The 16,182-nt window shown below is 42.0% G+C and overlaps 1 protein-coding gene across 1 annotated transcript in view; it reads right to left on the bottom strand.

Moving 5' to 3' along the window:
• The window catches only part of LOC109935041 (rho GTPase-activating protein 6-like), a 515,598-nt gene that overhangs the window by 29,923 nt on the left and 469,493 nt on the right, over positions 1-16,182 (bottom strand). The window contains exons 5-6 of the mRNA XM_048602528.1: positions 11,824-12,019; positions 8,169-8,348 (exon numbers count right to left, since the gene is read on the bottom strand). Of these exons, the coding sequence (XP_048458485.1) occupies positions 8,169-8,348; positions 11,824-12,019 (376 nt within the window). The remainder of the gene's footprint in view (positions 1-8,168; positions 8,349-11,823; positions 12,020-16,182) is intronic.

Raw genomic sequence — 16,182 nt, 5'->3', positions numbered from 1 at the left:
AAAGAAAGAAAGAAAGAAAGAAAGAAAGAAAGAAAGAAAGAAAGAAAAACTTATCTGAGCACTTCCTGAACACAGATCGAAGACTTGGCAGGCGAAATAGTGTGAGCTAAAGGTTTCAGACTCAAGGGAAAAAGGCCTGGAATTTCAGCATGATTTCTGCTGAGGAAACAGTTTGTTCTAGGGTGAATCAATATCATATAGCAAAGAAGATTGGAGAATTTTACGCACAAGTGACATGCCGATATCTATTTCATGTTCAAGAGAACACTTCCTTTTGCTTGTTTAGTAATCGCTCTGCCAAACCATTACAACCTACAGAACGTGTCGATCTCTCATCAGAAAGGGGGGGTTCCCATCACACCGCTCACTCTGGGGGGAGGTTCAACACCTTATGTCTAGAGTCCCAGGCATAGAAGCACACATGGTCGCATTGATCCAGCATCAATCACCTGACTAACTGTTCAGTTGAAACCACAGGTCTACCCGACCTCTACAGAAATAAATTAGCATCAACGGAGAAATAACTGCTGCTTTGTCTGTGGTCTCCCGCACTGCCCCACCTCTATCCACTACACTGAGGTGAATCTTGTTCCCTGCCTTTTATACACTACATTGGTGCTATATCTGTTATTTATCAATTACACTTGTCTGTATCAATTCTTGGGAGAGTTTACCTTTGGCCTGCACGGTTTGCATGAAAACATGGACATAGTTTAACCTAGACAAAACCAGTAGTGTGTGTGTTAGGCACAATTTACTGACTGCGTCCCTCACGGAAATGCCAGATTACACAAACTTCACGTAGAACAATTGGTGAGAGGCTGTCCGTTAATCGTGGGTGACATTAATCTTCATGTAGATTGGGAACATCAAACTGGAAAGGCAGCCATGCGGAAGAATGCAGACTATGTTCCAGACAGTTGCTAGAACAAAATACTGTGGATCCAACTAGGAATCAGGCTATTTTGGATGTGATAATATGTAACGAGGCAGATTTAATAAATAATCTCAGAGCAAGAGACACCTAGGGAATAGTAACCATGACACAGTAAAACTTAGCATTCAGTTTGCGATCGAGAAACTTGGGTCAGAAATAACTGAGCTGAACTTAAGTACTGGCAATTTCAAAGAAACAAGGGCAGGGTTGGCAAACAATGGCAAGTGCTTAAGATTAGTTAATGACTTAGTGAAGATATATCCCAGTGAGGAAGAAGGATTCGCATGGGGATAAAGCAATCATGAACAGCCATGGAAGTTAAGGATAATACCAGATTAAAAGAAAAACATACAACATGGCAAAGATTAGAGGAAAACCAGAGGGTTGGGAAAGTTATTAGATTCAACAAAACATGACCAAAAATAAATAAATAGGAAGAAAATAAACTAAGTGCAAACTAGTAAGTACAACAAAAATAGACATCAAGAGCTTTGTTAAATATATAAAAAGGAAAAGAGGACAAAGTGAATATGGGCCCTTTAGACTAAAAAATTGGGGAAATAATGACAGGAATCAGAAAATGACAATGGAATTGAATAAATAATTTGCATTTTGCATCAGTCTTCACAGTAGAGGACACTGATAAGATTCAATACATACCAAAGGGTCCCAAGGGGTTGGGAGCATGGTTTGAGGTGAGAACATAGACTGCAGGGTGGATGAGCATGTTAGACCATAAGATTTGGATGCAGAATGAGGCCATCCTGCCCATTGTGTCTGCTCTGCCATTCAATCATGGCTGGTATGTTTCTTAATCCCATTCCCCTACCTTCTCCCCATAAACCTCGATCCCCTCGCTAATCAAGAACCTATCTATCTCTGTCTTAAACACACTCAATGACTTGGCCTCCACAGCACTCTGCGGCAATGATTTTCTACACATTCACCATCCCCAAGCTGAGGAAATTCCTCCTCTTCTCAGTTTTAAAGGGCTTTTCCTTCACTCTCAGGCTGTGCCCTCTGGTCATAGTCTCTCCTACTAGTGGAAACACTTCTCCACATCCGCTATCTATTCCTCTTGGCATTCTGCATGTTTCAATGAGATTCCCCCTCATCCTTCTAAACCGCATCAAGTACAGACGCAGAGTTCTCAAATGGTCGTCATACAACAAGCCCTTCATCCCTGGAAGCTTTTTTTGTAAACCTCCTTCGGACCCTGACACTGATGCAGGAGCCATTCAAGTGGAGGAAACAAAAAGGGATGTAGTGGTATTAGGGGATAGTATAGCGAGGAAAATTGACGCTATTCTCTCCAGCAAAAAGTGACAGTTCACACAGGTGCGTCGCCAGGGTTCAGGATATTTGCTAAGGCTGGAGAGGAAAATCTTTGCAGTGGGAGGGGTAGGATCCGCTTATCATTGTCCATGGAGGCAAGAAGGACTTAAGCTGGCCTAGGAAAGTTGTTCAGCACAGTCAGTGTGATGCACCAAATTAAACAACAAGATCTCAAACAGCATTGCCTCTAATTCTTTTCCACTGTATGTACCTCCGAGGTCTGTGTGCAGCAGCAGCTTTCAGAACTGGAAGTCAACATCAGTCAAGCATTCCACTCTCTGAATTATGATCTTAGCCACGAGTAAATTCACACCGAGCAAAATCATAGATCAGATCAAATCAGAAGATTAGCTATCTAACAAAAACAGAGTAGGAATAATTGGGTCTCTTTTTTTTGCTTTGCAGCACGTAATGAATTGTGTGCTACAGGGATAATGTGACGAGGTCTCAACTTTCAATAATGTATACAAAATTACTTGAGTGAAGAAACCAAATGTTTGGTTGTTACATTTGCTATTGACACAAAAATAGACAGAAAATGTGAAGAACATATTAGAGGGCCACAAAGGGATGTAGAAATGTTGAATGGGTAAAGATCTGACAAATGGAATATAATGTGGCAATAAATGAAATTGCCAATTTTGGCACAAATTAAAAAAGTGATTAATAAATAAACAGAGATTGGACTGTAAGCTCCCAAAGCGAAATATCAGGTGTTGTTCCTCCGGTTTATGTTTGGCCTCACTCCGACAGTGGAGGAGGCCAAGGATGGACATGTTACCAGGGGAGTGGAAGGGGGAATTAAAATGGATGGCAAACAGAAGGTCAAGTTGGTTGGTGCATGCAGAGCGCAGATGCTCTGCGTGCCGGTCCCAGAGTTTGCATTTAGTCTTCCCAATACAGAGGGGACCACATTGGGAGCAATGGATTCAATATATCAGGTTGGATGAAGTGCAGGTGAACTCTGTCAGATTTGGAAGGATTGTTTGGGGCCTCGGATGGAGGTCAGAAGGGAGGCGTAGGGGCAGGAGTTGCACCTCTTGTAGTTGCAGAGAAAGGTATCGGGTATGGTGGAGGGATTGGTGGGGAGTGTGGAGCTAATGAGGCAGTCGTGGAATGAACAGACCACATAAGGTGGACAGGGGTGGGGAAGGAAATATCTTTTTGGTGGTGGGGTCTGATTGTAGGTGGCGGAAATGTTGGAGGATGATGTGTTGGATTCGGAGGTTGGTGGGATGGTACATGAGGACTGAGGGGACATTATCCTTATTGTTGTTGGGGAATGGGTGGGTTTGAGGGAAGAAGTGTGGGAAATAGTGGAGATGTGGTTGAGGACATTCTTAATTACAGAGGAGGGGACATTCTAGTCCATGAAGTAGGAGGATATCTGGGATATCCTGGAGTAGAATGCCTCATCCTGGGAGCAGATGCAGCAGAGGCGGAGGAATTGAGAGAATGGGATATCATTTTTACAGGAGGGCGTGTGAGAGGAGGTAGTGTTGAGGTAGTTGTGGGAGTCAATGGGTTTGATAATGGATGTCAGTGGCGAGTTGGTTCTGGAGGGGCCTAGGAAGGGGAAGGAGGTTCAAAAATGGTCTAGGTGAATTTGAGACCAGTGTGGAAGGTGTTGGCTAAATTGATTAACTGCTCGAGTTCCATGCAGGAGCACAAGGCAACATCGATGCAGTCATCAATACAGTGGAGAAAGAGGTGAGGGATGATGCCAGTGTAGCTGCAGAAAAGGGACTGTTTCACGAATCTTACAAAGAGGCAGGCATAGGTCAGGCCCATGCGGATGCCCATGGCCACCCCTTTGGTTTGTAGGAAGTGGAAGGAATCAAAAGAAAAATTGTTCAGAGTGAGGACCAGTTCTGCCAAGCGAACGAGAATGTCAGTGGAAGGGGACTGGTTGAACCTATGGGAGAGGAAGAAGCGGGGAGCTTTTAGGCCCTCTGTGTGGAGGCTAACTGTGTAATGGGACTGTACGTCCATGGTGAAGATGAGGTGTTGGGAGCCAGGAAATTGAAAATTTTGGAAAAGGCGGAGGGCGTGGGTTGCATCCCAAATGTAGGTAGGGAGTTCCTGAACCAAAGGGGAAAGAATAGAGTTGAGGTAGGAGGAGATGAGCTCGGTGGGGCAGGAGCAGGCAGAGACATTGGGTGGACCAGGGCAGTTGGGTTTATGGATTTTGGGAAGGAGACTGAAATGGGAGGTGCAGGGTTGGGAATCTATCAGTTTGGAATCTGTGGACGGGAGATCTCCCAAAATGATGAGGTGATTGTTGGTCTGGGAGATGATAGCTTGGTGATCAGAGGTGGGGTCATGATCAAGGGATGGTTGGAGGAGGTGTCAGAGAGATAGCATTTGGCCTCGGCAATGTAGAGGTCAGTTTGCCATACTACCACCGCACCTCCCATATCGGTGGGTTTAATAGTGAAGTTGGGGTTGAGGCGAAGGGAACGGAGGGCTGCGCCGATGAGGAGAGATCGCAGTAAAAGTGAGAGGGGTGGAGGGATCCAAGCGATTGATGTCTCGGCAGCAGTTTGAAATGAAGAGGTCAGGAGAGGGTAGGGAGTGTTCAGGAAGATGGAATTTGCTGGAGGCGGGAGAAGGGATCATTAGAGGGTGGGTTGGATTCCCATTCAAAGAAATAGGCACGGAGGCGGAGGAAAAAGAGCTTGACATCATGACATGTATGGAATTCATTTACATGTGGGTCACAAGGGAGTGAAGGTGAGCCCTTTGCTGAGGACTGACCATTCAGCCTCAATGAGGGGGGAGGTTCAGGACAGGGGCGGTGGGGATGGGGATGGATGGTGAACACCCAGTAGGGCTTGGGGCTGGGGCTGAGTGTAGAACTGGGGCCAGGAGTAGGGGTGGAAACAATGTTCCAGTTGGTTAAGGGATAATCAGATCAGCCATGACCTTTCTGAATGGTGGTGCAGGCTCAAAAGGACTGAATGGCCTACTCGTGCTATAAACCTTTATGTTTGTAAAATTGCAAAGGCCAGGCTAGGAAGCTTTTATTCCACATTTAATCAATGCCATAACTTAACTTGAGAGTATTTTAAATTAGTGTAAAAATTGTGAAAAGATCACTATGAACTTATCATCTTATCAAGTGGGAACTGGAGTAGGGTCACTCTCACCCACTCAAAAAAGCACTTTCCTAGCTTTAGCTGACTTATTATTTCATTTTCATTCTGTCTTTTCTGAATGATTTTGGTATGACAGACTATAATAATTTATACACAAACTCCTCATCTACTACAAGAATTACAGATTTCAATGATACATTTTCTAGGCTGACATTTACTTTGAGTGATTTCTGCATTGTCAGAGGTGTCATATTTGGATGAGAAACATCTTTGGGCACTTTTCAAAGAGAATAGGAGTCTTCCCTCTGGTATCCTGGCCAATATTTATCCCTTATCTAGAAAAACTAACAAAAATCTGATCATTCCTACGTTGTTGATTGAGAGATCTTTGTGTGCGTGAACTGACCTCCCCTTTAGCTCCCAAAGGTGCTTCTTTCACTGTAAAAACACTTTGAGAAGTGTAAAAAAATGCCATATAAATGCAAGCTTGATTTTTCCTTCCCCTTTTTCTCACTAGTACGATGCTGCAATTTTCACCCTCAACAGCCTGCGAATGCTGGAATAATGATGAGAGAGTATTCATTTTGATAGCTTTTCAATAGGCAAGTATATCAAGGGTCATGCAGCAAGGTGAGTCAGTGAAGTTGAGCTATTCAACAGCCATGATGGGCTGAATGGCTTCCTCTTTACGACTGTGCGAGGAAGCCTCGAAGAATGACAAAGCCAGGGATAAGAACAAATGGATTTACTTTACATGTTACAACAAAAACATATCTAAACCACGAGCAGGTCACAAGAATAACTGACACGTTGTGACACTGGACTCAGATTGCAGCACGTGGCATTGGTTCGATCCATGAAACCTTTTTCACATACAGCCTTTCTCAAGCAGAACCATACTGCATGACCATGCAAGGCCCGGTCATGTATTTCTGTTGGCCTAAGTAGGTCATATGTTCTCAGTGGGTGAAACTGGCTGGCAAACGCTTTCCTCTGCACCGCACTGTGTTAACTTTCCTCTAAAACAAGACAGATGTTTCTTTGCTAGGGCTTAATACAAATGTCAAAACAATATGAACTGTGGCCCCCTCGGAGCTGAGGGAGCTTGGAAACAAAACAGAATTGTGACTGGCCGCTCCAGAGTCAGCAGAGATTCATTACAAAGGAATTCATGGGCTGTGTTCCCACAGAACTTTCACCACAGGAGGAAGAAACTGTGAGTATGGAGTGTGGATTAGATAAAACAAACATTAACACAAACCAATCTCTTTAACTGCCTGGTCTTAATGTGGAGGGATACCACCTGTTTTTAAAACTGCACCCGTTATCAGCATTCACTATTTTTAGAAACTCATGGTATTTTAATTTGACTTCATGACTACCTCTGCACTGGGCAGGAATATTTTCTTCTCTGCTTTACAAATAGGAGATGTTGGATTAGAAGTTGCGGCCTGCAGCAAGCAATATCAAGGAGGAAATACCCTGAGCCATGGAGGTTGACTCGAATAGCCCAGACTTGAACCTACCACTTCGTTGAGTCATAGGGAAGGGGATTCAGGAGAGGTAAAAAAGCGGGCAGGTGAAGTCTAAACTTGCCCTTTACTTAATCCAGCCAAAAAAGTAAATGCTTTCACCTCCTGAGGCCTCTTTTGGCCCCAGCTCATCTTTCTGTTAGGCTGGTTGGAAGGAAATCTACAGCTGCTTTCCTGAGCAAGCCTCTGGTTAAAATTGCAGCCGGGCCCTGATGATGTCATGAAAGCCCTATCTGCAATATTAGAAAAAGAATGGACTCTGTTGATGTCTGATGTGTGTCATTGCAGACTGCCTAGAGCAGCAGTTCAAAGTCACGTTGTCCGGGAATTGAATGGGAACTTGCTGCACATTTCTAATTGGTGGTTTTTATCTGCGCAGGTTAAATTCCATCATATGGCTTCAGTGTTTGCTGCAGATTTATTCCAAGGTGTTGGATAGATGATCACTCCCTGCTTCTGCCACTCATTAAATTCCTGACTGCCTTGTTAGTTGAGAACCGCTGCTGTTGCTACTCCAGTTTCCCATGTGCCATATCACTTCCCCTGTCAACAATGTCTATACTTCTTTCTTCCTGCTGTCTGACTGTTAATGGTTAGAAGTCCAAGGACATAGAACTGCACCACCTCCATTCTGGTTACAACTGGTGCCCAATTCACAAATGATACATGAATGAAAGACACTGCAATACGCAGACACTGTGGATGATGTTGAGAAGCAGAAAATCTAAGTGGTGTGTCCCTTACTTGAGCAAATAAATAACAAAGTAAATGTTCTACAAGTTTACTTGTTGCAATTTTTTAAGGTGATAGAGATAAAAGGACAGAGGGTCTGAGGAGACACTGTCCAATTTTGCAGAATGCTTATACTTCTACCCTTTTCAGAATTAGTTTTTAGTCATTATCGACCTTAAACCATCACAATACTTTATTCTCTTCATGGGTGCTACCTGACCTGTTGTGTATTTTTAAAATTTTATGCTTTTAATTAAAATTCCTTATCAGCAATTTGAGTAGCCAGGAACTCGAGCACTTCCAGTGGCCACAGTGGAGAATGTTCACTTTAATTTTAGCTGTCATAATTTTCTGAGTAATAACAATGGTGCTCAGGGTCAGGACAAATTGTGAAATTTGCAAACCTTGGATATCATAATAGTTTGCAAATTGATTGAGTTTGAGATTCAAATTGTAGCAGTATGGAACACAGCAATAACTACACATGAAACACAAAGCAGAACCAGTGTTTGATAAACAGAGATCTCTACTCACCATGAATAGTATTTCGTAGTTTTCAATAATCTTTTGAACAACGTTGATGATGGCAGCACTCTCCTCAGCCCGAGCTGAACTTTGAACACTGAATTCCTTGTCTGAACTCTTCTGTTTATGTAGGAGGTTGGGGCCAAAGATTGTGGCAAGGTTAAGTGAAGTCATTTTGTTTCCAGTCACCTAAAATGTAACAAAGCTAGTTAGAAGTAGGAAATGCTGCTTAACCAGCATAGCTAATTGATTCATATTGACTAATTAGGAGACGGATAATGCTGCAGTGGCAGCATCAGTGGTCCAGTAATGCAGAACTCCTGGTTAAAGTTCTGGGAACACGGGTTTAAATCCCACCATGGCAGATGGGGAAATTTGAATTTGTAAGAAAGTCTGGAATTAAAAGGCTATTGATCATGTAACCACTGGCAATTGACATAAATATCCTTCTACTCCACTAATGTCCTTTAGCGAAGAAAATCTGTCTATATCTGACTCCAGCCCATGTAGGTGACTTTTAACTTTCCTCTGAAAGGGTCAAGCAAGCCGCTCAGTTCAATAGCAGTTATGGGTGGATGACAAATGGTGTATTTACCAGGAAGCCCTAGGCCCCATGAAAGGAATAAAAACCTGGTTGCCTGGCAGGATGGAACTGACCTTTAAAGAATGGGATTCTACACCTGCTTCCATTCATTCCTCAGTTGTGGGGAACTCATCAATATTTGAATATTGGGGTCCCGTGACTACATTCTGACCCTTGTATGATTTTAGCTGCCATTTCCAGCAGTAGCCCCAGTCCCTTCAGGTGCCAATGCGGGTTGTGAGGAGGAGGGTTCGCTACCAGAAGAGGTCCAGCTAGCTTAAAATTTTAGGTGTGTTTTAGATGTCTGTTACGGGGTCAAGAGTGCCCTACAGGTCCAACAGGAATCCTTGGGCACTCCCTGCTTCCAGTTACCCTCCTTTCCAGTTACAATCATCTGCTTCTCTCGAACTGCACACATCACTACGCACAGGTTCAGATGGGACCCTATCCTCTGCCATGATAATGAGGCTCATGAGTCATTGGAGAATGTCAGGGCGTCATCCAAATCCTCCTCCATTAGCTGTGCTCCCACCAACCGCCCTAACCAGAGTTAAAAATTTGGGCTTCCATGTTTATGAGATCCAAGCCCAAATGTAACTAACCAGCCAATGACATGTTATCACATCCACTGGACGCTGATTAAAATTGGAAGTGAGACAACACAAACATTCATTAGTGTGTGAGGGAACTCCATGCAATTGACAAGACTATTGTTAATACACTGCATTATTAAACCAAACTGTGCAGTCACGCTTCTTTATGAAAAGTACAACAGAAGCAAAAGATCACATGAATTCTAGAGGGATTAGTACATCCTGTTGTAACATTACTTGCAGCCTAAACAAGGGTGAAAACAGTGCTCAGTTGCTAACACAAGTACTTCCACCACTACAACAGTGACTAATCTATTAAAAAAAACACAACTTCATTGACTGTAAAGCACTTTAAAGGAAACATTAATTACCAGGTAGGTTACATCTTCAGATAGATTTTTATACTGCACTACTAATACTTCAGATTGAGCTAATACTTCAGATAGTTGTCCAACTTGAATCAGTGAGAGGTTGCACTATTTTAGAGGGTAAGATTGGCATTCCCTGCACTCAAATGCTAATCCTAAAATACCAATCCTCTGGCCCACTGCAGGCAAAGCCCCAATCTCAGCGCACTCTTGGATTCTTCCTGAGCTGGAAGAATGTCACGATGTGGGGTTGCCAGTATTGGTCTGGGGTGGACAAGGTCAGAAATCACACAACATCAGCTTACAGTCCAACTGGTTTGTTTGAAAACACAAGCTTTTGGAGTCTTATTCCTTCTTCAGGTGTTAGCGAGAGAGGTAGTATCAGACACAGAATTTATAAGTAAAAGATCAAAGAGTCACACCATTTTTGAGAATGTACTAAACAAATCTAAGATGCTGTTAAATCTTTAATCAGTTAGCTAATGGGAGAGCTCTTCAACTAATTACTAACATTGATGGAAATGAAAATCAGGAGAGATATTAAATGAAAGGTCAGTTCAGGATCACCCATTTATCCTACTACACAAAGTCAAAATCTACCCTCCAAGTGAGAGATACAGAAAAAAAGATTTAATTCTAAGTGTTATAATATGCTCAGTAACAGAACTAGTCACTTCATTGTGACCTCATAATACCACAGCAGCCATTCCTGCATTTATTTCCAAAATAAAAGTGAATTTCTTAAGGAAAATAGTTTCTGCTGTTTTCCATGCTTGATCATGCTGCCACCCAGTTTCTGTTTAAGGCCTTAGTTATGTGATGTTCCTTCTACTAGTCTAGCAGGATTTGGCCTACACCAAAGGTACAAAATTAGAGCTACAATAAAAAAAATTCAATTCTATTTATATAGCACCATTCACAATCTCAGGATGTCCCAAAGTTCAGAATCATAGAATGCTTACAGTGTGGAAACAGGCCCTTCGGCCCAACCAGTCCACACTGAACCTCAGAGCATCCCAGCCTGACCCATTCCCCTATAAACCACCTAATCTACACATCCCTGAACACTACAGGCAATTTAGCATGGCCAATCCTTTTTCTTTACATTCGATGAAGTTTTCTTCAAGTGTAATTGCCACTTTGACATGGGGATAAACAGTAGCTAATTTACTCACAGCAGTGCCACAAACAGCAATGTGATAACCCCCAGATCACCTATTTACCAATGTAATGTGGTTTGAGAATCAAATATTGGTCAGTGTGCAAAGGAGATTTTCCCTGATCTTATTTGAAACAGTACCATGGAATATTTTATGCCTGCCTGAAGGGGAGAAAGAGGCCATATCTTACTAACTCATCCAAGAGATGCCCCTTCAACTGGATAGCACTTCCACTGTGCTGCATTGAACTGTCAGCTTCAATTTCATATTTCACATCTTTGTGGAGAGACTTGATCTATTGACCTTCTTATTTACAAGTTAAGAATGTTACTGATGATTACCAATTATAATAAGTCAGGCTGGGGATCCTATGCTGAATCACAAAAACAACTTTATTTTTCTTGAAAGAAAACTTTAAAATATATATATGCTGGCTCCATATAACATTATATACCTCTCCAAGGTTAGCAAGTTTAAACTTCAAATTAATTTGAAGCAACTTGGGACTGTTGCCAAACTCGGGCAAGGGATGTTACCAAGATAATAATGGCAATAAATCTGAACTATTTCTTGCTGCCAACCTCATGGAATTAAAGAGTCTACTGTCATTGCTAACTACAACAATGGTATTGTTAACTATGAAATAAATTAAACATTTATAAGTTTAACTTTGACATTTCCAGAAATTTGGATCAAATTAAATTTAAAGTAAGTTTTAAAAAATCTCATCCATCAATTCAACTGAATGGAAGCCAGGAAGAAATATATACAGTCTCAGTTCCAGACACTATTAACAGAAGAGGAGGGACGAGAGGGGCAGTAGGTTAAAAAAGTAAGATTATAGGAGGATTCAATGCAGCTATGATATGCGAATATCTTGTCTTAAGTATAAGACATAAAGGACACGGTAAAATGCACTCAATGGAATTTTGAAGCCTCTAAACTTCAAAGTTCCCCTACCTCCTGTCCATCTTTATCCAGGGTGTCTTCAGCATGATTTGTTACCATGGCAAGAAACTCCATGAGTCTGTGGAGCGTGTCACAATTACATGGGGGCAGGAGATAAATGAGAAGCTGCAAGGCACTGAGCTGTTCGTCCTGTTCGAGTGCTAAGATAAAGAGAAACAACTCCTGTGTTAAAGTCAATGTTACTGAGACACAATAAGAAAATGAATGAAGTCAGGACAGTGTTATAATATACTAATATCAGAAACAAAATCAAAAGCAAGATAAACAAGATTGTATCCAATATCTCACCATGCAATAACACTGGTTTTCCTATTGCTATATGATTTTGACTCTCTTTAAAAGTGTGACAGAGGGAACAATTTGGTTTGAAACAGTAGTCACACCATATCTCTCACTTCTTGCAAGTGGTTTTGCTAATTGGTGGTTTCACAAAAAGGGAGTTGTGATTGAAAGAAGTTAAAAAACACATTTATGTAAAAACATGTCTGAATTAATGTTGTTGGCCTGCACTCATAGCACGAGAGCAGAGGAGCAGGCTGACAGTGTTGAAAGTCAGTGTCAAAGTGATAGCATTTACTCAAGTCATTTGTGCTTTGCTTTGCTTTAGGAGAATGCAACACGTTCTTTGGCTGTTGCACTTTCGAGAAAATCTTACGGTTCTGAGGGAGGAATAAAATCATTTTTAAACTCACTCGTTTGACATATCAACCTTGGCAACAAACACATGCAGAACATTAAAACTGTAAACAATTGGATTTCTTGTTTTCCTCTAAACATCTAGTCAAGTCTACCAAAACAAAGCAGACAGTTTACACCCACTAACACAGGACAATGGGCTACAAAACAAGCAACATGATCACTATGTACAATTAACCTGTGCCTGTTCAAAGTAATGCATGCAGGCAGTTTAGAAACTAAGGTCATGCTACCAATCCGAGCAGGTGTCCCAAATTCATACAGAACTAACAGCACTTGGAGCCAGACCACACTCAGCAATAGGCCCAGAAACTGATTAGGAAAGTGTTCATGAACAGAAAGAGCGGAAACAGCCAGACTGAGCATCAGAGATAGTGAGAACTGTCGATGCTGGAGGCAGAGATAACACAGTGTGGAGCTGGAGGAAGACAGCAGGCCAGGCAGCATCAGAGGAGCAGGAAAGCTGACGTTTCAGGTCAGGACCCTTCTCCAGAAATGGGGGACGGGGAAGGGAGCTCTGAAATAAAGAGAGAGAGGAGAGGTGAGGGTGGGGAAGGTAGGTGGGATGGTGATAGGTGAGTGGGTAGGCAGTGGTGGGGATTGGTCAGTGAGGTGGGAGGAGCGGATAGGTGGGAGAGAAGATGGACAGGTTAGGTTTTTCAAATGAAGCACTGAAGACCTTGGCACAAGCCAGCGACGTCTTCATCCAGTGAATGAATAAAGAAAACAGAAGAAAGAAGGTGGGTGGAAAAAAAAAAGCAAGAGGTCCAATTGCCTCTGGGGACTAGGAAGCCCTCCAAACAAACATTACAAAAGGTGGTGGCAACAATTAATCATCACAGTAATCCAGACCGTGCACAAATTGGAAGCATATATGAATGTTTCAAATGTTGTGCTCTGATGGTGAACCACCAACTTCGCACACCTACCAACAATCTATCAAATGTAATTCAGATTTCATATTTAGAGCCTCACCACAAGCTCATGTACTGAGCAATGTTGCAATCTCAGACCTGTATTCACGGTTGGTGCACACTATCACCTTTCAATCAGGATTGGTGCCCAGATATATAGCTCCACATTTACTGTTACAATTCCCAATCTCCTACAGGCAGAAACTGCAACACTCTGAAAATAGGCAAGGTTGCATGTCATCGTTCTGCTGGGAGAAATAGTGCTGGCCATCACTTGAGCAGCCATGATTCAGGCCATGGCCAGCAAATGGACTAAAACCTGGGAGAATAATTATACACTGCTATATAATCCACTGTCTCACATCCCACAACCTCCTCATCCCACACTCTCTTCTTACTTGCATACTGAAAATGGTGTAACCACGTATTTCCTGTTTGACTCTATCCCTTACTCCAAACTTACACTACCATTATGCCTTTACCCTTTCAGATCACCCAAGGACCACTCTCTGGTCAAACACTGATGGAGTGTGAAGTGCAAGCAGATCAGGACCTTGAAGAAAAAAGCGCTGCCACTCAACCTTGTTTAACATCCTCAGGTACAGAATACTGAGGCTGACTTGGTTTTAGAGAGAAGCACAGAGGTAGACTGCACATGGTGAGGACTGGCACAGTTACCACCTAGCACTAGGAGAAAGAATGGCACAGGTATCAACTTTCCACAGTGCATGGTTGCACCCAGTTCTGCTGCAGAGGACTCACAGCAGGACTTTGTATCTACAGACCAACAGAAAAAGGCTGATCAGCGCGCGCACACACACAAAATGTTTGGTGCACTGGGATTTCTGCCAAAAGGCCTGTTATCCTAGTCAAACAGCATGGAGAAATCTGGCTTCACATTGTTTTGCACAAATCTCCGAAGAGACTGATAACACCTAAGAAGAAATTCAAACTTCTAGTTAATAGTTGAAAAGGATAGCAAAATTTCATGTCTTAATATTTTTCCTATTAACAATGACTAAAATGACTGAGCTATATAATTTTTGTAGGAGGCATACTTTAAACTGAAGAAAAGGTACATTCCCCTTTTTTAAACTTGTATCATATCACAGTCTGCAGTTACAGTACTTACAGCAAATTCCCATTTTCCCATTTTACCTATTAGCAACATCGAATTATCACCTCCAGTTCCTTCCTTAGTTTTCACAAAGTTTCTCAAATATATCACCAGAATAAAAAGTCTTTTACAATAATTTAACCTCATTGACCACTCAAGAAAGGATCTCCTGGAATCCTTAAAAGGCAATGGGATGCAGAGACAATTCAGCCTTAGCCTCTTTCTCTGATACTCACTGATTTATAAGAAAGCCTGTAACCTGACTTCAAAAATGGCTTCCTCTGTCTTGCATCCCTTGGCAACATGAAATACATTAGTCTAGCATCCAGGTAGAAAAGCTGATTAGTTAATCTTGACCCCAACATTCTTTCATCTTGAAGTAAATGGACAATTTACAACAACTGTTTACTATTCTTTCAACACCTTTTTTGGATTTGGAAGATCCCAAATGTACCCATTATGAACCTAGAGACCAATGCTGAATATTTTACGCCATTAATCCAGTAAGACAATCTGGGCCTCCCTTTGATTTTTAATTGTCCAAGGCCTGTTGTCAAACTTCAGAAGACCTCACAGGTGGAGGAGGAATCCTACCAACTCTAGCTCTTCAACTGGAGTTGCCTATTGTAATCCCATTTCTATGATTCTTTCCTCACATATGTTTTGATCTATGATATGTAATCTCATACACAGAAAATAACACAGATTTCAATTCAATTCAGTGATTCTGACAGCATAATCTGTAGCCTGAAGCTGTCTGTGCTTTTAATTCTGCTTTTGTGTGAAATAAATTTTACTTGACATGGATACACTTTGCAGTCTAGGTTTAGTCACAAACAAGGAAGGATAAAGATGATATTAGAGTCAATTCTGCACAATTTTAGAGCAATAAGAAATATTGGAAGGATTTGCAGTCTGACAGGCCATAATATTAATGCTCCAATGACCAGAGTTATATTTGTACTAGCTAATATGGTAGCTAGTCTATATGGGTAGGGTCGTCAATGCTCCCACAACCTATATGAGCAGCAGATGGGTAGAGACACTTACACCTACAATTTATTGGTGTGTTCCACTGGATGTCAAGCCAGATTCAAAGAAGTAACTTTGGTCTCCACTTGTTGGAGCAGTCACCCAGCTGCTCCACAATGCTTCCCCTTCCCCTAAATCACTGCTTACACCATCTTGCTTTATTGATTTTGGGAACATCGAGTGACCAGGCCTATATTCCCTGGAATTTCAAAGAATTAGAAACAGAGACAATCTCATTGAAACATGTAAATTCTTGTACAGTTTGACAGGGTAAATGTCAAAAGACTGTTTCCCCTGATAGGAGAGTCTAGAAGTAGTGTTGGCCATTTACACCTGAGATGTTGAAAAATAAATCCCAGAGTTCTGCAGTGCTCAGCTGATGGGTTTGTCCAAGCTTAGGTTGGTAGATATTTGGACACAGAGAATCAAGTGGTATGCAGATACTGTGGGAAAATGGAGTTGATGTTGAAGATCATTCACAATCCTATTGAATGACAGTGCTTGTTCAAGGGGCCACATCGTTTACTCTTGCTCCTAGTTCTTGTGTTCGCATATCTGGAGTGGAGTTCAAGCTTTGTACCTCTGACTCAG

Source organism: Rhincodon typus, chromosome 11 (assembly GCF_021869965.1).
Source record: "Rhincodon typus isolate 14 chromosome 11, sRhiTyp1.1, whole genome shotgun sequence".
Classification (NCBI taxonomy): Eukaryota; Metazoa; Chordata; class Chondrichthyes; order Orectolobiformes; family Rhincodontidae; genus Rhincodon; species Rhincodon typus.
This window is presented reverse-complemented; position numbering and strand designations above follow the sequence as displayed.